Below are 26,642 nucleotides of genomic sequence, written 5' to 3' on the forward strand. Positions count from 1 at the left end.
TTTCCATGGAAACGGCATATGATGACACCCCATAATTGACAAGAGCTGTTGAGGGCTGGACCGTTAACCATTATCTGAAGTCTGTTGCTCGGAGCATGTTGGAGTTATGACATCATCGTGTTCCATTACACAGGTGTTTATATTTGAGCTAACGAGGTGTCCAGAGATATATATATATAATAATATTCATATGCTACAGCAGGTTTTACCTTCCAATAACCATGTTAGTATTGTTCGTGACTGTATTGGTTCATTGTGTTGGAAATCTTACAAACTTTATGCATTTCATTCAGCGAGCTCGCAAAGCGGAAGCTGCAGAAAAGGATCTAAAAACAGAAGAAAAGCTGCATGAAAAGGCACCGAGTGATAGAAAGCAGCAGCAGCACAGCCTCTTTTCCCTGGCCTCTGTTCCTTTAATAAACTCATGGTTATCTAGTGTAACAAATGTCTCGCTGCCATCATCAAGTCCAGACGAGGAGGGAGGAGTTTTTAATGTTCAGTTTGTTCTATGGATCGATGTCTGCTGGCATCGCCTCTCCCCTTTGCCTGCACCGTGCGTAATACACCGTACCATTACCAAACGCTTTTTACGCGCATTCCCTGCACATATTATCCAGCGAAACTGCCCGCGGGACTGACTGACACGCGTCGATCAACGTATGTGGCACTGTTGGACGAAAACGGATGGTGAAAGGAGAAGATTCGCCCCCCGTTGGAGGAGGAAGAAGAAGGTGAAGAAGCCCGGCTTTGAACATCTGTTTCCCCTTCAAAACGATTCCCGAGCTGGATTTCTGTTCATAGTGAGAGAGACTGAACTACTCCGAGAGCCAAAATAAAGACACACACACACACACACACACACACACACCACACACACACACACACACACACACACACACACACACACACACACACACACACACACACACACACACACACACACACACACACACACACACACACACACACACACACACACACACACACACACACACACACACACACACACACACACACACACACACACACACACACACACACACACACACACACTCTCTCTCTCTCTTTTTTTTCTCTCTCTCTCTCTTTTTTTCCTCTCTCTCTACGCATGGACTATCGTAGCCCGCATTCAGATTTCACCTGGGCACAGTAGTGAACTGCGACTCCAAAAAATGCCACGGAGGAAACAGCAGGCGCCCAAACGGGCTGCGGGTAAGCGATTTTTTTTAATTATAAGAACCTTTTTATTATGATAGAATATTTCTGTATTATCCTTATTGTGATTATGTGTGCAGCTCGCCTATAGCGCTTGGTTTCTCCCTCAAACTTTTATCATGTGGGACCCCTGAATACGCATCCGACCCCCGCATTTAGTGAGAGATTGTCCCATCGCAGCAGGTTTTTGTAGTTCATTAGATTTTAGTAGGCTGCCGTTATATAACTGCATGTGTACTGTAGGGTAGAATTAAAACAAAGCTACCTTATGTGTTTATAGGGAATTTAATATTACTCAAATTTCAAGTGCTCCTTGTACCACAGTTTGGACACCCTGCTATACGAAAGTCAACATTACAACAATAGGGGGGGTTGCAGCATCACAAGCGGCTTCTGCGGTAAATTAATACAGCTAATATTAAAGCAAACGCTTAAGGAAACTGTTCACTCGGATTTAAAAAGGCAAACATATTCCTTCCTATTCCTTATTCTAAAACACGTCATTGAGCATTTGCTCATTCATTGATCAGAAAGTTTAGTTTTACTCACAGTTTTTAAAAAACGTCTCGGTGTGTTTGATTTGACCCTCTTGAAGAGTGGAGAGGGGCTGAAAGATGTGGAGCCGGTGTATCGTAGCAGATGAACTCTGTATGAACTCTTCATAATCTTATGGACAAATGGAGAAGGGGTTACACTCACTCACTCACTCACGCACGCGCACGCACGCACACACACACACACACACACACACACACACACACACACACACACACACACACACACACACACACACACACACACACACACACACACACACACACACACACACACACACACACACACACACACACACACACACACACACACACACACACACACACACACACAGCAATCCATCCATGCTGCTGGCAGGAAGACGAGAACGCTCACACACACCTGCACAGGTTTTTGGTCATCAGGGTAATATCGTAAAATCTGCCATATGTGCGGTGTGTGCTTCAAATGTTGAATTAATGATCTCATCTTCAAGGAGGCCTTCGGATAGTTCAGGTCGATGTGTCAACTGTGTGTGTTGTGTTTTTTCCTTATCTCTTTTGGGGCACTGAATCTCAGCTTTCTCTCTCTTCTTATACACTCTAAAACCACCATATATTTTAATATTACTTCCTCCTAAAATGCACAACTTCTCCTCACATTCACAAGGTCACAACACTGTACACGCGACCTTTCCCCCGCAGTCTTAGCCTTCTACTTCATGTGAATTATGTTCCCTAAAAAAGCTGCCTCATTAAGACGGAGCTCGGTGGATTAAAACTAGATTGATCAATGGTATACGAGGATGCAATTACTTGCTTGTGGCGTGTTGAGAAGTTATCAGTCTTTATTATGGTTGCGGATGTAGCAACCAGATGGCGATTGTTCTCTGCCAATAATAGCGTCTCTTTATACCCGCTTAAGATACTGAGACCCTTATCTGCCCGGCACACTCTCAGTTTACACATACACATGTACGCACACACAAAGGCACTCGTTGCCATACACTAAATGTTTTCCCACATTTCAGCGTCCAAAAGCCCCCTTTTCTTAAAAACAATGCCCCCGGGTTTTGTATTCAGGGAACTTTTGAGGAGATGCCTAAGTGATCCCTTTACACGCTCTCAGCTGCCTCGCCTGTACTCTGGTAAATGTGTCAGCCCTGTAGAGAAATAAGCCTTCCAGAAGACTTTCTTCATTGTTGAGGTAATTGTCTCCTCTTTGACAGGCACATTCATCAGTGGCTTAATGGTCAATCAAAAGTTGGCAGGCAGAGTGTTTTCATTCTTTCCTATCCACTACATTAGGAATACTTAATCAAAATGTCTCCCGGTAATGGCTGTGAAGAGTTCATGACTGACTGATCCGTTGTCTGTGCCGATAGAAAATTAACAGCTCGGCACTGGAGAGATGTGGGCCCGCAGATAAACAAATTGTGCATTAATATTTCATCTTCAAGACCTGGGATGTGCTATCAAGCGGTGGAATATTCCTGGGCTGTGTTGTCATTTTTCTCGCGTTCATTTTTTTTTTTTCTTTCTCTCCTGTATTCTTGAAGGCTCTTTGCAGCTGTAACTCATTTCACTTGATGACTTTACTGGGGTTACAGAGAGTGACGACAAATTGATTACCTGGCAGAGCAAGAATGGAGCGAAGAGAGACGCAGGCTGACAGTCATGTTATAATAATATGTTTAATGATGTGTGGAGGGGGAACAAGGAGAGACGAGTATTGAAATAAGAGCATGGAAGATGCAAAGGAATAGGTTTTTTGGGGAGGCTCTTAAAGATGCAGTATCCAGTATTTTGCAAGAAGACTATTCCCAGCTCGAGCATTAATTCAGAGGACATTTTGCATCCAGGGTTCTTGTAATCTCCTTTGGGAATTGTATTATTAATAGGCATATTTGTAAACGTGAGACCACACCAGTAAAGGCCGGTTGTATCTGATTTACTTCCTTTGCATACATGGTTTGTATGGTAATTTAAAATGCCAATTACTCACCGCTCCAGGTTGGGATGCACTAAAACCTTTATCACTGAGAAAACATCACTAAGACAGAGGGCTATCAGGCTACAGATTCTACGTTGAAATTTGTGTATCAGGTTTATATATGGTGTAAACCTAAAGCCCTATAAGTGCACAAGATGCATTTTTGAGTGAAGGGAGCCATATGTTATTTTGCGGCCGTGGGAGTATTCCCCTTACTGTTATTTTTACAATAGCTCTGTGCCTCAAACCGTTAGCCCAATTTGCTGTTAACAAGATAAATTGGAGAACAGACAAAGGCATTAAGTGTTGCAGTGCCAGCTAGTGACTGACAGCAGCTTGTGGGAATTGGCTAGCAGAAATTCCTCCTAAGTGGTTTGTTCAGAAAACATCCTACGATCAAGGCAGATGTTGTTTATCCAGTTTAAGTGGAAAAAGGAAGTCCATTTTGAATGACAAAAGCTGGGAGGGAAATGGCAGCAAAGACAAGGGTCTCTCGTTTTATTTTTTTGATACCAGATTACCGCCGTCTTGGATTTGTTCACCCTTCTATTGTCTGCGGCCAGTAAAACAACATCACATTGTTTCTGTGATATGCTTACATTAATGTAGCCATTCTTACACTGTGTGTGTGTGTGTGTGTGTGTGTGTGTGTGTGTGTGTGTGTGTGTGTGTGTGTGTGTGTGTGTGTGTGTGTGTGTGTGTGTGTGTGTGTGTGTGTGTGTGTGTGTGTGTGTGTGTGTGTGTGTGTGTGTGTGTGTGTGTGTGTGTGTGTGTGTGTGTGTGTGTGTGTGTGTGTGTGTGTGTGTGTGTGTGTGTGTGTGTGTGTGTGTGTGTGTGGACTTCAAAGCCTTATTTGATCTCTGGTAATTATATTAGCACGACGATGATGATTTTGTTTATATCATATTTGTAATCATGTGCTCGACAGCTCATATTGTTACCATTATAAGCTTTTCCCGTGTATTTCACAATTTCATTAACTGCAGGAAACATGAGTGCCCATTGGCTGAAGCATCTTAATGAAGTTAACGATGGAATTATGAAAATGACCAATAGGAACAGAGGCGGTCAAAGAATATTAAAAAAGGGGGGCCAAGCCCGGGGCCGCGTGCACTTTTAAGGCTACCAAATATTTAAAGTACCATCATCCACAAGACTCCAAATACCAATTATAACATAAGAATACTCACTTTCATAATCATCTTTTTAGCTTTTCACTAATGTCAAATTGTGAGAAAGTGATGAACAAACTCTCACTTTTTCTACGGAGAGAAAACACAACATGAAACAAGAAGGCGACGCTTCTTGGCCTCGGCAAAGTGTTTATCGTAGCTAAATGAATGTTTTCAACACAATCACGTTGCTACTTGATACCGCTGTCGAGCTCGTGTTTGTGTGTTTTTCAAGGCTGAAATAGTAATGTGTGAGAATCCCTACAATCACATGAGAAAAGCCTCACTTCATATTAGTTACAGTGCTTTGTTAGATTGTCTGTCTCTAGCATGGCAACCTCTGCCTTGAAAAAAGTGACCAAGTTATCACCAGTGGGTGTTAAATCTTTATATTCAACAATACACAGTATCTCCGGGCAACAAGGCGAATGTGTAGTTTTGATGAACTCCACAATTTGCAAACCCTACTCGCACTTTGTTGCAACGCTTGCAATTTTCCAACTTGCTCCCCATAGAGACACCCTTTAATATCTTCCTCCTCATCAGCTCGTTTCCATGTTGTATACTATAAAAAAAGCCCTTATAAAGTCAGGTGGTTTGCTTTGAGCGTGATCTCACCCCGGCTCCTCTGCTGCACGCCACTTAGGTGACAGCAGCTAATAGTTTGCGAAGGCTTTTGTTTGTGTGCGAGCAGACAGGGTGGTGCACTGTCTAGGTGATAAGAACCAAGACTCCTGTGCCCTCCAGCTCAGTGATCTCTCCTCCGCTGTGCGCTCTCCTGTGTGGGAAAACAGCCTGTTATGATTGGTCTCAAAGCAAACCTGTGCAGTGTTGCACCTCTCTACTGCAACTGCTCATTCACCTTGCCTTCCCTCCGAGACCTGCACTAGTTCCAGGCAAGTGACACCATTTGATATGCCGTGGGGGTGATTCATGTGGATACTGTTTCCATGCGATCATCCCTGCAGAAAAAGGGACTTTGTTGTTACGATTCTTGTTTTGCTTTGTACTCATTAAGTCTGACGATAACTAGAATATTGGGAGGGTTTATTGCGAGCGGGCTAAAACTCATTATTTCTGCCAGACATCCCAAGTACAAAAGAAATTATGTTGTGGTATTTTGTCCAGGTCCCCACAGATATAATGATTTACAGAGGGAACAAGACTTTATGGCTTTGGTTGTTCATTTATGGGGATTGAGAGGATAAGAATGCAAGGCGAGCTTACAGTAATACAGTAGCACTGTGGGCCTGCTATTGATTACACAGAGGAGGTACGCTGTATTTCCTTCATGCTATCACACACGGCACCACATGTGCTTTGCATTATTGTAATGATTGACAATCCCCCCATAGTGTATGTCTTTGTAACTCATATCAGATTCACTTTTGTCAAGAGCACGTCATCTCTTTTTCAATTCAGCAACATTTAAGTGAGGACATCCATCTTGTAGTTTCTGACCTACATGTAGAGTCAGTCAGAGGGCGTACATGTTGGCCATATGGTTTGGGGGTCTTTTAAAAACAATCACCGCCGGATCAGGTTAAACTAACCGGAGATGTGCTTGTATGAGGTTGCCATATCATATTGTTCCTGCAAAGTCCTTGGAAGAGTGCTCAGACTTTAGATGTGTAAACCAGCTCTATTAAGGACCGTCTTTCAAACTTTGAATACACAATGATGCGAAATCCCTCCTAATGAATTAATGTGGCGTTCCACTTCAATATGCAAGCGCCAAAAATCAGAAAACATTAATCTTAAGTTATCCGCGGTGTACCTGATTTGCGTCTTATCTAATCCTTAATGAGCTTCAATTAAGATTTATTATGCAAATTAACCCTCAGCTGCTACTGACTGCAGGAGCAGGAGCTATGACAATATTGTGCTAATGGTGTGATCTGTAACAATTACAAAGGTAAACCGCCTTCACACTGCACGCTCTGCAACGCTGCGAGAGGTCAGTCTGTTAGATATACGTTCAGGTGTTGTGAACATGTGTGTTTTAAGGCTCTATTAAGGTGTAAACAGCTGATGGCGTTGAGATTGCATCACTGATAAAGGACACTTTCAGAAGCTACTGTTTGTAGCTTCAGGCTTTAAATACTAACAATTATATTAAAGATTTACCCCGAAAGATTAAGTGTGCAAACATTTACTACTTTGCACACTTTTAAAATGGATATATCATTTTTCTTTTGTGTGCAGTATTATTTTTACTTATTTTAACTAAATATATAATAACATATAAATATATAAATAATTAAATACACACCATTTTGACTTACCCTAAACTGATAAATCAAATCTGGAGAAAAAACTATTGGTTTTTAAAAAAATCTAATTTAATGACAAAGTGAGTTAACACTAATTTCCTAATCAAAGCTGCTGTGACAAAAAAGTCTGAATTTGGGATTATCTAATCTAATCTAATCTGAGTGGCTATCACTCTTTCAAATCCACACAACATAACCTAAACAAAGGAACACATGATAGGAATAGTCACAATATGATTAAAAACTCACTTTTATTTAAATATAATCAAACTTCAAATGAAAATGTAGCGCCCTGCTCAGTTTTCTGATCGCCGTGGTTACCGCAGAGCGAGGTTATGACCGGAGGAAGTGCTTCTGGACACTTAACTGTAGCACTGCATGAAGTTGTGAACCTTGCACCTTTTGTAACTTCATTTAGCGCGAGGCTGATGGCTTCCTGACAGCTTTATAGCCGGCGTGTTTTATGAGTCGTCATGCGGTGCAATTACATCGAACCTAATTTGATGAATCAAGTCAATGTTTCACCGGCTCGGCTGACCTCCCTGCCCTCTGATCTTCTGTCTCTCGGCGCGGGTCAAACGGAGGCTTTCACACTTTGCACAATTAAGTCTAGTAAAGGAAGACAACATCGAAAACATGCGCCTGTTATTACAGCCAATCAAGAATGTACTGATTTGTAATGAGCTATTGTCGGTTGTTTTTAAATGGCTTTGGCAAACAATCAGTTAATCAGCCAGTCAAAGCAACATAATGTATTCCCTACATTACACGGTGCCTGAAAATAAACACACAGAATTAATCACATTTTAAGGTATTTTATAACACATGTGATGATACACCAAAGCAGTCAGTTATGTTTGCCTATTGCAATTATTGGAAAAAGCCAAAATGTAGTCGTCGTGGGTAACCTGTACTTACTATAAATATCAGATGGTTAAACTACATTCAACCACATGTGTCTGTTTATTGTAAGCCTACATGTTGCCTATATAATTGTGTTAACCCTTTGAATGATTACACTTTGCATTGGAGCCCAATTGCTCCATGTATTGTCAATGTTTTCTGTGTTATCTAACAAACTCTTCTCTCAATACGAACACTGATTTGGGGGCGATAGAAACTCCAGCTTTCTAATTAGCGAAGCTTTCAAATATTGAATGGCTCATTTGATAATTTTTCGTGAGCAGCAAACAAGTTTTAATGTCAAACTGAATATACAGTGACGAGAATAAAGAGTTTGTTTGTGTCTCATGGCGGGGGGGCCAGCGGCTCACGCACCCTATTAGACACATTAACACCCGGCCCCTGACACCACCAGGGTGCCATTTGGATGATGTCTGAAGCCAAAATATTGACAGGAAATCAACAATGACAATATTGTTTACTGGATAACCTTCATTTTTATTTGTATAATTGCTGAGAAGGTTTTCATACAGTCGATGTGGTTGTGAATAAGAGACATCTTATTATTACATGCTCAATACTGTGGACAATCCCCACAGGAGCCATTAGGGGTGAAGTGTCTCAGGGACACAACATGCTGACTGCAGTGGGGTTTGAACCTGTGACCCCCTGATCCGAACACCAACGCACTAGCCCACTGCGCCACACGCCTGTAATATATTTAAAAATATTATGAAATTACTGTAGCAACACATTTGCAAAGAGACATTTAAATGTGTTATTATTATTGTTACATTCATTTAATTTAAAGTACAAGTTGTCAATATACTGTATGTAAGCCCTACATAGAAATATATTTTCTAGTTTGTCAAATATAATACAGCCTGAAATCTCACAGTATTGTAGCGGGGACAGACCTTTTAGGATTACACATGGAGTGCATTTTTTTTAAGCGTACAAATAAAAGTTTCAAAGCCTTAAATGAATGTGTTCTGAACTGAACGTCACTGGGTGTTCTTTGATTGTCTTCTAAATAGAAAACGCCCAACATTTGCTTTGTTCCAGCCCTAATCCTGTACCTAAACCTCAGAGAGCGAGCGCTGTGTGGAGAGGCTGCTCCTCAGGGCTGCTCCTGCCTGTTTGTCTCCGCACTATGTGCTGAGCTAGTCTGTTGAAACAGCTTAATTGATACTCATTAAACAGCAGTGACAGCTTAGGTGTCCGTGATGAATGTAGAATAATTCTGGTGTACTTACAACTTGATTAAGGAGAAGCGCACAACATGTCGGTGCTGCAGCCTATGGCTCGGTCTGAATGCACTTACTTTAAATGATCAGTCTTCTTAGTCGTGCTACGAGTTAGATAAACAACTTTTCAAACTAAATTAAAACTTTCTTTTTTATATATTAACATTTGTTTGATTTTGATAACACCTAATAATAGACTTCATCTAAAAAAATGCTTTCTTTGTGTTTTGTTCAGAGCCAAAGTCCATGTATTATTTCAGTTTTAAAATAAGAGGAAAATTGGAATTCAAAATGGACTGTCTTTGTAACGAGGTGCATGACGAATGGTATCATTTAGAGAAGAAAATGAATGCGTGGAAACTCAAAATATTATTCTGCAGCTTTTTAAATGCGATGATAGTCCATGAAGATGAACTAATTTCACTAAATACCCCATCAAAAATCTACTCACAATATTGTTCCGCATCGTCATAGAAACCTAGTCCCCCACAGTGGAGATTAGGGCATGTGGCAGAAACTCAACTTATCACAATGATCTGGTTTTGTTTTTTCTCCGGAGGGCTACAAAGAAAACACAACATTAAAAAATCCTTATCACTTGTAGATTTCAAGGCCTGTGTTTCTTCTCGCTCTGCACCATAACAGAAGAGCCCCTATCCTCAGTTTTAAGAGTACATGAAAGAAAGGGGGGGGGGGGGGGGATTTCCGCAGTGGATGGATTTATCCTCACATGATTAATATTACACAGGGAGGTCTTTGTACAGGAAGCAGCATGTCTAATTATGGTCCAACTGTGTCTGACTGAGAGCAGACACGATGCCAAAGGAACTGCGCGGACACGTCACACAACGTGGGTGTGGGTAAAAGACATCGTCACCCAGATTTCATGATGCTGAGAAGTCTTTCAGTATGTGGGAGAAGTATCTTGTACTTAAGTTGAGGTGGAACTACCAGAGTGTGGGAATACAGTAAATGTCCTGAATTCAAAATGTAACCCAAGTTAAGTATGAAGTTACACATTTAACTCCAGGTGTAACTAAAGTCTTATTTAAGTGGTGTTCATTTTTCATATCATTAAACCAAATCTGCAAAGTAACTAAAGGTATTGCATTAATGTAGTATAAAGTACAAAGTAGCAAAAAACTAAAGTAAAGTAGAAGTCCCTCAAAATTGTACTCGAGTACAGTATAAATGAACTTAGTTACTTGACACCAGTGTACAGTACGTCCAGCTGGCAACAACCTCCTAGAAACACAGCCGACATATTGCCTTTAGCTTCAATAAAACCAAACAAGGATTGGGATTGTTCATGTTTTCAAGGTTACGTATGTCTCCCAAACGCATAACCCGTGACCTCACTGATGATAACTGCAGTATGGTTGCCGTACTGTTCAGAGCAGATGCAGATTCATCATCTTCCCCCTCTTTCACAAGACTTTCAGGGACTCCACGTCCTCCCACGTCGGACTGTTCGTCATATATCTCAAGCCAGACATTCAAGGGGTTGCTAGCCAGGCCGGCCATAAGTCATCCTGCCTATCAAGACGGGACAGTGCTTGCTTTTCAGCTGTTACTTGTAAACCAGAACCGCATTCTTAAGATGAACTGAGTGACGGGGAGGCCTCTAAAAGCAAACTATAGTAGTACGATGTGCTACAGTCATATTGTATGCCTTTAGTGCGTGAGGTATGTGTGTAGATGGGTCAGCTGGAGGATCGAATAGGCCTTGCTCCTTCATTAGGCTGATGATAGTAACACAGGAAACCCGGTGGCACCTGGTCATCCTCACCAGAGCACATCAGTCGTGACAAGGTTACTCCTCATAGGTTTACTTTTGAAGCTTGTTTTCAATACGTCACGTTTCCCTTTGAAGAATATGTTTTAGTCCTGAAGTGTGTGCGGGGGGGAAAAAGAGTCATTGATATAGAACTAACTGTCAAAATAAGTCGTGTTCAATCCAAAACCGTTTAAGTTGTCAAGGACACATTTTCCTCTTTCCCATATCCTGACAAACACTGAGTCAGCAATCGTCTGTTGTGTTTTCAGAGCTCGGTATCTCGTGCTCCCCCCAGGCCATTTGAAAGTTGTAGAAAGTGGTCATTTTCTCTGTGTCAGTGGGAGGTCAGTGTTGTGGCAGTTAGCAAAGCTATTCAATCTGGTGAAACGGAGTCTATTGGGAACCCTAAAGACATGTGGTCCGGCGCAGTCGCCTCTCGCCGTCCGTCTTCGCCTGTCTCATTGTTCTCACGGCGCTCGTAGAAAGTCTCCGAAAAGCTTGAAACATTTGTCAGATTATTTCCAGATCTCCAAACTTTTATTCAGACCCGACACACCGGAGGCTACGCAGCTGTCGACTGCGTCAAACTTTAAACTCCACCATCAAATTGACACATAGGATCCTTATTGAATTCCTTATTGCATTTTTGCATAGCTGTTTTTCTCTGTGTGGCCATTTGTCCTTCTGTCAAAACGAGTTCTTGTTGTGTTGAGCTTTTATTCTCTCTGAATGTATACCTGCCTCTCTCGCTGTCTGTCTCACTCACGCTGGGTTTGACTGACATGTCCTCTCTGCGCTGGTAAAGTGTATCCCTGGTAACTGTCGCCCCGGGCCCACTCATGCCTAAAATGTAACAGAGGTCACACACACACAGATTATTGCTTGTGCCAAAGGCCCTGACTTTAACTCTGAGTGACCCGTGCAGGACAGTGGAGCAGCGGCTGCTCGGTGATGCATCTGGAAAGAGTGTAATCTGCTCAATCATCACTATTGAAGAGGTGGCTTTCACACGAGTGGAGCAGCCTCGTTTGGATTCGAGGGAAAGGTTGGATTGACAATGTTTAAATTATACCAGATTAGTATGTATCACAAAACATCACATATCATTCCAGCTTTTACAAATCTGAAAGGAAGTTTGTATTTTCGACATTATCTTACACTACCTTTAAATCTAAGTTAGCATCATTCCGTGTTTTAACTATGATTGTCTGAGAGATTCAAATCGGCCTAGAATTGATGTGATATACGCGATATTAAATATATCTATACTTCTAGTTTTGTTTTGATTATATTTCAAATGTATGAGAAATATGATGATCAAAAAAGTACAATATTTGTATTACCATTAGCTTACAGTTCTTTAAATACAAATGAGTCTGTAGCCACTGTACAGATATAGAGAAATGTATTTTATCACTTCACGTTTAGATAATGCTACATTTTCATCGAGCTGATCTTTTTCCACTCGCAAACAAACCGTCTTTTGCTTATCGTCCACTCGTGCATGTTCACTAGATCAACAGCAATCAGCTTCAGTTCATAGTTTGACCCACTTATTAAATACATGTTGTTATGAAACCTAAAATAAGAAGTCTGCTAACAGCTTTATTTAATGTCTGTCTGAAACCCTGAACATTGCACCACATTATTTATAATCCCACTCATGGTCTGTAACAACAGGATAATGGGGCAGGTGACCTCATTACATCTGTAAGCAACACCCCGAACAATGCAAAACAGTCGTATCACAATCCACTTGTCATGATATGCACTTCCGTTGTTAGGAATGTGGTTTGTTTCTTTCTATTCAGAGCCACTGCTCTTCTCCCAGCCTTGAATAGCTTCCTTTGAAGCCTGCCTTAATCCCTAACCAGGAATTCCTCTCCCCCTCTGAATTAGCTGTTCATGTTGTGGATCTGTAGCACCCAGCTTCCTCACACTCCGATTCTCCGGCCTCACGGTTCATCCCGGGATGCTGGTTTAGTGTCCAGAGAAGCAAGGCAAGCAGCACCCATTGATGCCATACGACGACTTGCAGAGTTGATAACACAACATGTCTCTGTTCTAGGATTAGGGATTGAGGACGGTGGAGAAGGAGTTTCTGTTTTGGCATTTCCAGCTCATGACGTTTTTTTTTAGTTGTCCTGTTTAGAATTAAAACCAGGTGCAACTTAGAGACGTTCCTCTTGTAAACAAAGTGTATCCGCTCGGTTTAGGAACAGCTTTAATTCGCTTTTAGTCTTTTAATTTGAAAGAGGCCCAATTATGCTTTCTTTGGAGTCTTCTCTTTCCTGTAGTCTGTTATATGTGTGCATGTAAATGGTCTGCAAACGTTAAAATCCCCCCCCCCCCCGTCTGAAACGCCTCCTTGGACTCCTTTGTTTACTTACATTACATAGTGACATGACTATGTTGAACTCGTGCTTCTATTGGCTAGAGCGGCAACACATTGTACACAGTAGGCTGAGGGGCGGGACATCTCTGAGTGGTTGACCAATCACAACGGAGCCAGCCAGCTAGCCAGTATGAGAAACATAAAGCCCTTTTTGAACATGTAAGCACGTAAACATGTCACTGCAGAGAAATAAAGTACAACCTTAAAATAAATATAATATGTCCACTTTAAGTCCCTGCTTCCCGACATTCTTCATCTCTTCAATACTGTAAGCAGAAAGAGAGCGGTTAAAGCCCTCTAACAAATCAGCGCCTATGTGAACATGCGTGTGTGTTTATTTGCCCTTTCAATTTGTGTGTGTGTGTCTTTATGTCTGCATGTGTTTCCTACATGCTCCACAGCGGCCCTCGCACCCTGGCAGCGACCCAGCTGAAAAGTTCCGGTACTGTCCAGACGCATCCTTTAGGGACCTCATCAGCCCCTGTATTTCCTTCCCCTCACGCCTGAGGGCATCCATATTCATTTCCTCCACTGATTTGGGGAACATGATGAAAGGCTGGCTTGTTTCCCATCTCTTATTTCCTGCCAAGGTTGCCTGCATTTCAATGCAACGTAAATCTGCAAAGTCCTGCAAACACGTTCCCATTTGGCCATGACCCGTTGCATGATATTACTATCGTGCCGTGTCAACGAGAGAAAGAGAGGCCCAGGGCTATTATTGTAAAGATACAGTACATTAGTGTCACAATCTCTGTGAGCGTTGCATAACGGAAAATACACATCTTTTGTTTCTCTTCGTTCGTTTACTCCGTATTGTCTTCTCAAACAGACTATGTCCTCTGTCTCTACATAAAGGTCTGCTTCTCGTAAAACACATACCTCATCCATCGTCCAGTGACGAGGGCTTGATCATATCATGGAGATAACTGCCTTGGTTTGAAGTAAACCTGTGATCAAGCTGGTGGGTGTTTACTGTTTCCGAGAAGGGACATTAATGATAATGAAAATAACAACCACGTACAGTAATAACCCAACTCTGTAATTATTTGCATGCTTTGATGATGCCTCAACACACACATGTGCCCGCTTAGCTAAACCTCAGGTAGACTATTAGCTCTGCTAGCAGATCCTGCTCAGGGCGGGGTGGCCCGGCCCAATGAGGGAGCAGGCTTGCAGTTGCCGGGACAACACTAAACACACGTGTACACAAAGGAAAGGCCCCACTGTGAGCGGATCATCTCCACCTCTGGCGGGATATAGGGTGGCGTCACTCCACTCGCTGGAATGCACTGCTGCCCTACAGGCGTGCACACGGTGTATCCACTGATCTTTATCCAGGACGCACCATTCATGGTTTATACTTACAGTAGCTGGTACAGTTACTCTTTAGAAATCAAGCATATGACCAGTTATTACAAAACTATCCATGAATTAGGTGAGTTGAAAAGGAAAGGTACAAATCTTAAACAACAATGTTGATCTGGACAACTCAATACAACACTTTGTTTTATCAGTTACACATGTAGTTATCTTAAAACATGTGAACATTCGTATACAGTAGAAAACTAGACACTTGTATAGTCTTTATTTCCCTCTCGCCTGCAGACAGTTTCATTTAGCCGTGAGACTAACTCGTCGCTTTGTGAGCAGATGAAAATAAGCCTCTATGGCTAAGTCTGGCACATTAACATGATGGGCTCACGATAGCTCACGTGCATTGTCCCTTCTCAGATAAGCAAATACCAATATGGTTTAATTCTAAATACCCCACCACAGTTACTTGATGTGTTCTAGATACTGTACCGTCACTATAAACCAGGAACATGAATGATGATCAGTGTGGAATGCAGTCCCTGGCAAGTCGAGTTTAAGTACGAACATAAGCATAGCAGCTAAGACCAAGTGCTACCGAGGTGTCCCTGAGCAAGGCACCGTTCCCCACACTGCTCCCCGGGCGCTGTTCAAAATGGCAGCCCACTTCTCCTAACACTAGGATGGGTCGAATGCAGAGAAACAATTTCCCCACGGGGATTAATAAAGTATATCAAAATCAAATATATAAAAAAAAAAAGTTCAGACAGTATAAAGTATACAAAAACGAAATGAACCCTGAATTAACGTATTTTACAAATCTATGCATGACATTGGTGTGATTTCAAAATCTAGGTTAAATTCTAAAAACTGCATCGGATACTCGCTCCACTGTTTTGCGCTCGTGTAGTCAGTGTGACAGCTCCCTCTCAAAAATGGCACTTGATCGCCGTCACCAGTGGATTTACTTAGTCTGTATTGTTGAGCTCCAAAACTGGGCCACACTTGATAACAGAATTATCCTCCAGTACAATAAGTGTGCGGATACGAGTGTCTGTCGGCCTGCAGGATGTACAGTCGCTGCTGGCTGTCGGTGTCCGAAAGACCTCCTTCTTGTTTAGTCCGGCTTTAACTCTACGGAGAGCGCGTGGGCGAAGTATCTCTCTGACCCACGCACACACAGAAAAGTAGTGTGTGTTCATCAGCCACTCCCTCTTTAGGGAAGGTCCTATTCTGGTGGACATGGTGTCACCTGTGCGTTTCCAAATGCAATCTGAACATGAATACAGTTGACGTGACTGTAGAGCTTTTTAAACACAGAATAATCCCTTAAACTGTTTCAAGTTCCAACAACTTTTTCCACCATGCTGTTTTAAAATGAATGTTTTTATATGGGCTGTGCCGGTTGAGCTGCTTCACGCTCGTTTAAAGAGGAGCTTCGATGTACGGCCATCTGGAAGATACTGATTTTAAAGAGGGTGAGTTAAACTTAAGCACTGCTGCGGGGAACAATTCAGCTAATTGTAAACAGCTGCAGGTGATATCGCCCTCAGACAGAAGTCTCCCTGAGAAGATAGACTTAAAGAAAAGCTTAAATAGTGTCTGACCTACTGAAGGAAATACAAAGTGTCTCCTTCAACAATAAATGATGCCAATTTACTCTGTCCTCAAGTGACAAATGTTTTTTGGTGAACAGTCATGCATTCGCTCTGTAACGTGCTACAGGCATAACCCCCACTGCAAAGCCATTAGAATCAAGTGAATGTCAAATGCTGCTAAGTGTTTGCACATGACGAAACATCCAACATGGCTAATTGCAGATAAGTGTCGGGGGAAATGGGGTTTGAGCCTAAGATGGGACAAAATGGCACAAAATGGCGTCATGACTTTTTGTTTTCGCACACGAGTGATAGAGTCTAGGTTTGTGGTAAATGTGTTGAAAACTCAAGATGCGTCATGAATGAATCGTAGCGGTGTTTAGGGTCGAGAAAGATACAGAACGTACTTCATGTGAAAACAGCATCATTATGGATTGTTGTTCTTTTGTGCATTTAGTATTTTCTTCAAAGAATACTGCGTGTAATAAAGAGCAGAACAACTACAGTAATACATTAACTGGCAATATTTTTGATAACAGATTATTGGCAAAACAGTTAAAAATCACATAACAATTTGCAACTTTTTTGTCATATATTATATTTAACTTAAAGTGTATAGTGTTGTTGTTGGTTGTGTTTAAAAAAATAACACGTGAACACTTTGAGAACTAACTTTAATTACACGGATAATCATATTTTGAAAAAGCATTAATCGGGAGAATATCCAGGTAATTAATGATTAATGAAAATTAGATTTGATAAGATTAGATATAATTTACTGATTTGTTAAAGCAGCGTGTAAAACAGACACTGCACACAAACAAACAGTACATATACTATTATATAGTGTATAAGCATATATGAAAATATTTAAATCTACAGTATAGTATACTCCTGCAGTACTTTCACAGTACACATTGTAAATTCACAGTACATTACTGGCTACTCCTGCAGTACTTTTACAATAGAAATGTAAAAGTACAGGCCCTTGTTGTAATGCATGTACAACACAATGATGTAATTCCACAGTAACATACTGTAATATCACAGTAATTGAAGCTGTGCAGTTACAGTATACAGTTGTACCTTCACAACAATGCATTGTAATATCATGGATGTAAATTGCTGTGAACCTTACTGTGAAAGTCATGCAACAAGGTGCCAGGTAATTATTGTGAATTCACGGTGGATATTCTTACAGTGTACACAAACAAAAAATATACAGAATAAGTTAGAAAACACCAGAATAGACTATTGTACTCCTAAATAACTTTACAAATAGAATATATACATTATAACATGTCTGATGTAGTTTCACGTATGAATTCAATTGCCGTTTTTGCGTCCTTGTTTGGTTAGCTTCCCCACAGAGGGGACATGTATGTTACAGCAGAAAAGAGCCAAAGACAGCTTGATGTTGCCTAAGAAGCATGCATAAACAATTTAAATAAATAGAGCAGTCAGGCATATATATTATATATATTACATATTGCTGCTCGGTGACGCCTCCAGCCTCCCACAGTGTGTTTCTGTGTCTGTTAGCATGGGGTTGCACCTCTCAGTGTTTCCATGCAGCAGTGTGACTGGGCACCATCTTGTGTCCTGACACAGCAGCAGGAGGCTCAGCGAGCGAGGAGAGAGAGAGAGGAGAGTCTCAGGGCCGGCCTCTTCCACATTTGGGTCTGTGAGTTATTGACCCTCCTTGATAAACCCCTCTGAATGACAGTGGCATAATTCAGCCTAAAAGTTTGCACTGTCACCGGGACGGCCTGACTGTCTGCCCTGAATATATGGGTGCAATTTTGGAAATAGGTTTATAGCAATTCTTGGGAGAGGAGGGCGAGATAGTGATATTACTGACTTTATCACTGCAGCTGAGCAGCATCTCGCACCTCTCCCTTCTGTATCTCTATTCCTGCTCAGCAGTGAGGGATCTCACACACACACACACACACACACACACGCACACACACACACACACACACACACACACACACACACACACACACACACACACACACACACACACACACACACACACACACACACACACACACACACGCACACGCACATACACACACACACACTGGAGAGAAAAGAGTCCAGCTACTAATGGGGGATAGTGAAATCATGTCTTTATTGCAGTAATGCTGCATTATGCACTCGTATCGTTAGCTCACTTGTTTCCTCTCCCCCCTCTGGTTGAATTCAACATCTTAACTCGGTGTCTGCTTGCGATTAATCTTTATAAACATGTTTTTTTATCAGATGGTTCATTTCTCTCTGAATTAGTATTCAAGGGGAGTTTATAATGTTGCTGTGAAAGCGACTAACTTAACGGTTTCACCTCTAGTAAAGCACTTTTGTGTCTGAAATGTGCTGTTAACTAACCTTAACCTTAAGATAATATATTCATTGTCTAATGTGTAATTTTAGGACCTTTTATGACTTCTTTTTACACCGTTTTGTCTTATTATCCATGATCTATATTTACTGAAAAATGTCTCCTAGGAATGAGTAATGCAGTGTCACCGTAAATCATATGTAATAGTAATGTGAGACCTGTGAAGCAATAAGCCAAAATGATGAGTCATCCTGTCTGTAAGCGGCACCTTTATTCACACCACTTTTTCCCTCAGTCATGCTGCATTCTCCATGTATTTCCGTCCGTGTAATATGAACAGCTCATTGTTGAAATCTAACTGAATCTTTATTTTTGTTCACTCGCGTGTCAAGTCAGAATCTCAGCCCATAAGAATCTGATATACTGAGCCCAGTATCCTATAAATTGATTTTGACCCAGCCCTTGAACAAAAGGAACACTGTTGCACTGCCATCCACGGCCGATGCCACTCCCTCTTTGGCTCGCGCTGAATACTCTCCTTTAATAGTGTGATGGGTGGTAGCTGGCTTATTTAGTTGGCGGCGGAGAGGTAGGTCGGGCGAGGATGGGGTTTCTCTGACTGGCACCGATCAATCACGGTGCGAGGAGAAGCTAATGAAGCAGGCTATGGTTTATTAAAGGGTTAGCAGAGAAAAGATTACTGCGGGGCCTCGGTGTCCCAGAAGCCCACTGAAGGAGGGCACGGGGGACCGCTAGGGGGCGAGCCATCAAGGTGTGTGCTCTAAAATGGTGACCTGGGTGTGGATACACATGGTTTCAAATCTGTCTTTTTAGCCTTAATGGAAGCGGAAATAACCAGCATACAGCTTTGGGGAGTAACGGATTACATGTAACTGGATTATTAGGATACGGAAAAAAAGGTAACTGTACTCCCTTACAGTTACAAGAAAAAACTCAATCAGATTACTGTTGCATATCTAAGTATTTGGGATGACTAGCAGGATTACAATGTTACTAAAAAACTAAAAATAGCATATAGTGATTGTTGTAAAATAAGCAGATTGTATATCTTCTCTGTAAAGTGTACTGCTCTTTAGGTTTAAGTACGTAAAGGTGGTCATTTTGAGAAACCAGCTCGAGTGCGCTAGAATTTGAAAATACACAACCGGAAATAATCTGCCACTTCCTCACAGAGCCCCTCCCCCAACACACACGAACGCACACATGACCAATGAGGGCACGAGATAAGTGTGTGCCCCGATGGAAGGCTGACAGGCAGGTAGGCCATCCAGCTACTTTAGCCGGGTCGGCTCAGATGATTGGTCGTGCTTTCCACAGTGACGTTTTTTGATGTATTTTTGGTCAAAGCACTTCAGATATTCATTGCTGTCGGATGTGAAGAGCATTCCATGGAATATAACAACAAGTCTCGAGCCGGTTTCTCAACCTTACACCTTTAAAGTGTGAATCTATACGCCTACTTCCTGAATTAATGCTTAATGTCTTTCATTTGTTGTAAAGCACTTTGAATTGCCTTGCGTTGAAAAGTGCTATATAAATGAACTTGCCTTGCCTTGAATCTGCTTTATTGTTTTCTTCAGTTCATTTGTTCTTCTAGTGAGCTCAGATTTCATTTCTGCTCTTTAAACTGTAGTATGTGCTCCTGTGTTTCACTGTTGGTGTGTAGGAGACTGTTTGCTTAATGAAAGGCAGGTTTTCCTATGAATGAAATCTCTGAGCAGAGGACGCATGTGTGATACTTGGTTTCCTCTTCTCTAAGGTTATATCGTTTGTTGTTTACATCATACATTTAAATTCTTATGGTAAAACAAGTACAAATGTCTCAATACATTTCTGACCAGCAAGTTGTGTTCTTTTCTGACCCTGATTTGAAGCTATCGTTCACCACGTGAAGTCTGTAAAATAACCTTATCCTGACTAAAACACACGAGCACGTTGAAACCAAGCCACTCTCTGAGACACTTTGAAAGACAGATGAGGAGCAGGGGAGTGAAAAATGCAAAGCAGATGTTTTTCTCACCGTTTTTAATGGCAGCGAGACATCACTGATGCCATTACAGAGACCTTTTATGGCTCCTTTGAATCCCCTCGGCCTGCCTGAGGAAAGACCCCCTTGTGGTGCTGAGTAGCCTCTTTACTTCAGAGCAACAATTTGAACCCATTTCCAACTCACTTCCCTAATCTGCCACGGGGTTTCACACGGCTTCCTCTGTAATTATTCCGTCCTGAAATCAAAGGTAAAGAGGCATTACAATGCACCTCTTCGGTAAACATATGCTGCTTATCGTAGGGCTTGACTCACAGTGTCTTTTGTAAAAAAAAATACTGCAGTTCGTGCATAGTTCTCCCCTGATGCGACTTATTTTGGTCATTTGGTTCACATTTTCAAACAAAGCAATCACTGATAATGCGATCCAATAAGTACCCTGTAACTCTAGCCCCACATTAACATTTGGAGTGCTAGATTTACATGCGGTGCAGCACTCGCTGTCTGCTTTCCGCATCAGACCCAACCTGCAAAGCTCCGAGGAGCACTTACAGGGGTCCGGTTAGGGGCTGGAAATGAGGAGGAGATGAACTATATGGCTCCATCCCACAGTCCAGCCGACAGTATATCAGCCGAGTCGCAGCCGCTTGGGCGTGTGTGTGTGAACGCTCTACTCGTAAATATCCCCCCCCCCCCCCAACCCCTCCCCACACCACCCCAAAGGGGGCCTCTCTGATGGTGATGGCGAGAGGATGTCGCTGTCTGGGTGATTGAGTGCTGCTGGTCCTGGCCCTGGGCACATCCCCGCGCTCAGAGCCCGAGAGGGAGGCCCACCGCTGAGCGCCGGCCTGCAGGGACCAGCCTGAAGGCGAGCAGCCGCACAGCAGCAGGAAGTGCCTCTCCTTCTGTCTCTGACACAGAAACACCAACAATAAGACGTTTTGAATCAGCTGCTTCCACTCGAACGCTTTTAATTCCAACTATTCACAAAAGGATGGATATACATATATATATAATACAATAAAGCAAATGATACAAATAGTACAATCATAAGACGTAATGGAGATACGGTATGTGAAATGGGACACCCCGGTAAGCTATCTGAAGCTTAGGAATAGCTGCTCAGAGACTTAACATTGTGCATTTACAATATGTATTACTAACACATCAAGAGTTGGAGAGATTCATGTAATAAATAGAAAGTTAGAAAACACCTAGGACTAACCAAATACCCTAAATCCAATCCAAAAACAAATAATAGGGATAGTATTTTAAAGCTTTAGAATAGATTCCCAGACACTGGACAAAAAGTATTTTCAGCATGTATTCCTAAGACATGTAGAATTGGAGAGATTTCATGTAATATTTAGAAACCCTAACCCCATTACAGCTAAACAAATCATAAGACGAACAAAATACCTTAAACTAATCCAATCCTAACTACTAACTGGTGCCAGAACATGTCTTTCATCAGTCGAAAACAAAGATAGGTGAGATTTAATAAACACAGACACATTACAAGGGAAATAATGGTACAGAAGAAATGCATTTTAGTATTTACTGTATTTAAGCTCCGACATATTTTATTAACTCTTGCCTTCAAGGCCATTTTATTTATATAGCACCTTTCAGCACCCGACAATTCAAAGTGCTTTACAAAATAAAAACAAAAGACATTTAAGAATAAATACAGCATAAACACATTATTAAATGGCATTTAAAAACAGATAAGAAATCAATCAACACAGCAGGTACAGAACACATGAATAAAAGGCAGACTGCAGTGCGAGTATGAACAGCTCAATTAAAAGCAGCAGCAAATAGATATGTTTTAAGTCTGGATTTGAAAATAGGAAGTGTTTCAGCGGACGTGCACCATTCCAGATTGTCGGAGCACAATAGCTGAACGCTGCTTTTCCATCTTCCAAGTTTCCATGTTTTATTGTTGGAACAGCGCGCAGACCCGACCCAGAGGACCCGAGGCACCTTGATGCTTCATAGTTGTGCAGGAGGTCGTCTATATACCTCGGTCCTCAGCCATTTAGTGATTTAAAAACAAGCAGTAGTATTTAAAAATAAATTCTCTGGTCGACTGAACGCCAGTGTAAAGACTTCAGAACCGGACTGATGTGATCCACTCAGCATATTCTAAAGACAGACACAGATAATGACATGTCTACAGCGTTACCAACCTCATCCATACCTGTGGCTGTGACTGCATGTTTCACACATGTATGTATACGTTGAGTCTGTGTGAACTAGTCGTATCTGAACTCACACCCGATCTCTCTCCGTCTCCCTCACCCAGAAATATGAAATAATCAAGGCGCAGTAATTAGCCTCACTTGCTGCATTGTAATTGGGGGCAGAGGGAGGTTGCTCATCCTATATCTCTTTTCCCCTGTTTGATAATTGCCGACTTCGCCGCGCCCTTAATTCTCCCATCCTCCTAAAGCTCGTTCCCATAGACGCCGATGCTATTTTAATGCAGTGGCTCTTTCATCAGTCATCAGGAGCTTCTCGAGAGAGGGGGGGGAGTTCATGTTGGAAACCCACTGTCTATTCCCTTTTTGGGTTTAAGCGCCGTCAGCCTTCCCACTGCCTCCACCATGAGAGCCTTGACACTGTCCAGGTCCGTCCTACTTGGCAAGTGGGAGCGCTGCAGAGAAAGGCAGAGTGTATTTCCTGTTCTTGTGAATCATATATCAGGACAATTCCCCTCTGTGCTGTTTGGCAACGGCAGAATGACGGGTGTCATTTATCATTCGGACTGAAAGAGGCTGTGGGAAAAGGGATTTGAATTCTTCTGGAAGTGTACGGACTCTCCTTAGTGGTGAATCATTAAACGGAGGAGTTTTTCAACAGGGATATGAGTAACTCCGCGCGCTGGTACTTTGTTCCCATGTCTCACTCGCTGGCTCAATCATTAAATGTCTCAAAAATAAGATTTACTAGTTTTATAGAAATTGTGAAGAGACATGGCGTTGAGCTTGTGATTGAGGATGTTGCTCAGCTTTTGGTTTGACGCTGTTGTCATGGTCTTGCTTTGCAGGAATCCTATTCAAGCTCATTTTAATTTATCCAATCCACTTTATTTATATAGCACAGTTTAAAAACAGAGGGTTTTCCAAAGTGCTTCACAATGAACATAACATTATAATAAAATATAATATTACACGAATAGATAAAAAAAAGCACACATAAGAATAAATACAAGGCACATAAAGGATATGGACAGACAGTGAAAGCATACAAATAGGTAAGACACAGCTCAGACTTCTGGGAAGGGAAAAGAGGTGGGTTTTTAGGCGGGACTTAAAAGCTTCAAGAGTGGGCGACAATTTAACATGAGGGGGCAGGTCGTTCCAATGTACACCACATTTGATTAACGCTGCATTCGTCCGCTTCTTGTTGTCCTGCTAAGTGATGACATTTCCATCTTCAGTTATTTCCCACTCTCTGTTGACTGGTATTAAAGATTGTGCTTTCTAAACATGTTGTGTTCCTTTCCACTTGTCAGGGACTGCTACTACTTCCCACACTTTGAATTGGGCGATCAAAGACTTTTGATAGTCTGTCACCGGCTCTTCAAGCTGCACTGGCACAAATAAACGTGTCAAGCTTTAACTTATCCTCACAAAGAACCCACTCCTAACCCCTGCTGCTCTAATTGAGTGCTACTTCCAGAAACCTGTGAGCACACTTGCAAAAAGTGACTAGATCATAAATCAGGCGTCTATAGACAGAGCCTCCCCAAAGGAAAGACTGGTTTCCATGAGCTGGCTGGAAACCAACCTTCCCTTTATGATATTTCTGTATCTTACCGTTTTGCCTTTTTATCTCAAAGTTAGTTGAAGTCCTCATCAAACGAAAAGTGTCAATACGGTGTCGTATAGGGAAATGTGTCTCGGTTTGTTTCAGCTGTCAGCGACTGTTAGCTGTCTCTCATGTGCGGATCACAAAGTTAAATGTGCTGTCAGCAAGTCCTCAGCTCGAAATAGACGTGTTGAGGTTAGCCTGAGAAGCACCGCCACCCCCTGCTGCCCAGCCGAATGTAGATCCATCAAACAATGTGAACACATCAAATCTGAGCGTAAAGGTGTAATGGAGCACATTTCCAAGTTTCCGAGGTGTTGGAATCGGCTCTGAAACAAAACGCTACCTTCGGTGCGTCTCTATCTGCATTAATAACACATCTGGTGTTGATGTTATTTGGTCATATTCAGCAGGGAGGACGCAGCAATGCCTTCCTTCGTGCACAGAGTTGTATCTCGATGTTTTCTGAACCCACGCTCTGAGTGCGTGACCTCTCCCCGAGGCCCAGAGTCCCGGGCCGGTATCTTGACATGTTAGCCTGCCACCGCCTGCTAAAGAAGAGTGTGGATGCCCCCGAGGTAAACGAAAACATTTGGTTCTTGCCAGAGCTGCTCACGTCTCCGCTGGGCCACATGAGCTGGCAGGTGACGCGTGCACAGAGGAGAATCGGAGACCGCAGCGGTGGCCTACTTCTTTTCTTCCACGCAGGCCATGCGGGCCACAGCCCAGTAACACAGAGGGAAATGTTCTTGGCTCACGACACACTGCGGTGAAACTGACAAAGACTGACCTGCATCCAGGTGAAAAGCAGCTGTGTCTTCGCCTTTCGACGCTCAGGGATGGGTTTCATTATAGCATAGTTCTAGTTCCTCCGCTTTATGTCTTACCTTTCTGAAATCCCATTGTCAGTGCAGACTGATTGTGCGGCTGTGCGTTTCTGTTCATCCCTTCTTTTTGTTCTGTTCTTTTCTGAAATAGGCTTGACATTGTGTCACCGTCTCGTATCAACATCTGCAATTACCAGACAATCCACGCTCAAGTCCCATGGGGGAGTATGATTGCAATTAAAAGTGCGGGGCAAATGTTAATTAAGTAAACTACTTGAAACTGGAAACAGCGAATGTTTAAAAATGTTTTTACTTTTAACCTTGCACTTCTTTTTCACTTCCATTTAAGTCCGCAGCCTGGTGCAAATTAAAATCCAATTTCCGAGACGCTATCAAAGTTCATTCCCTGGTTAGGCTGAGAAATACTTTATAACATCTACTACTGATAGAATATGAGGACAAATCTGTACAATGTTTGGAGGCTCTTCCCTTGACTTGAAGACTTGTCGTTCGGGTTATTAAATCAGAGGGAGTAACGGGCCAACTTCTGGCCATTCTCGTGATTGATGAGCCAAGCTTTATTTGCTGAGGCGGTGTGTTTGTTCCCGTGTAATTGTCTACCAGATGGCTAAGCTAACTGTTCTTAAATGCCTTCAGACCTGCAGGGGTCCCGGGTCTCAACATTTCCCCTGCTAATGACATTATGCCCGCAAACATCTCATGGTTTCCTTTTCCTCTTTGCCTTTCTGATCTCTAATGTTCAGAATCAAAAGGCCTTTAGTTCGAGTTATTGCCTCTGTACGATTCTGTTTTTAATTCGCTCAAAGTAGACATTTTGAAGTCGCTCTGTTGGTGAACTCCTTTGTGAAAATGAGCCTACTCGAAAGGGAGATGAGAGAGTGGGGGGGGGGGGCTCCACTCTACCTGCGAGGAGTCAGATTGGAGGAGAAAATGGATCTCGGTGGCAGTGCGAGTCATCAATCACAGCCCCTCAAGGGGAGCTGCGGCTAAAGCTGCTCTGAAATGCTATCTGTCAGCTGCTGGATCCAGCCGGGGGACCGGAGAGGGGCCGTATCGCCACCCATCAGCTCATACCAGCACACAACTGCCATGTAAACATGTGCAGGTGCTTATGTCAAAACAAGCCCTGTCCCAGTTCGCAAAGTTACCCATATTTCCAGAGACGATCATTGGGCCTTCTTAGTGGGAGGTCGTGTCCTCCTTCTTTAT

At 42.3% G+C, this 26,642-nt stretch overlaps 1 protein-coding gene across 1 annotated transcript in view; it reads left to right on the top strand.

Moving 5' to 3' along the window:
• The first annotated feature begins 994 nt into the window (after window positions 1–994).
• The window catches only part of LOC117450051 (teashirt homolog 2), a 44,171-nt gene continuing 18,523 nt past the window's right edge, over window positions 995–26,642 (top strand). Inside the window, exon 1 of the mRNA XM_034088039.2 lies at window positions 995–1,212. Coding sequence (XP_033943930.1) covers window positions 1,173–1,212 — 40 coding nt within the window. The 5' untranslated portion in view covers window positions 995–1,172. The remainder of the gene's footprint in view (window positions 1,213–26,642) is intronic.

The sequence above is a fragment of the Pseudochaenichthys georgianus genome, chromosome 7 (genome assembly GCF_902827115.2).
Source record: "Pseudochaenichthys georgianus chromosome 7, fPseGeo1.2, whole genome shotgun sequence".
Taxonomy (NCBI): Eukaryota; Metazoa; Chordata; class Actinopteri; order Perciformes; family Channichthyidae; genus Pseudochaenichthys; species Pseudochaenichthys georgianus.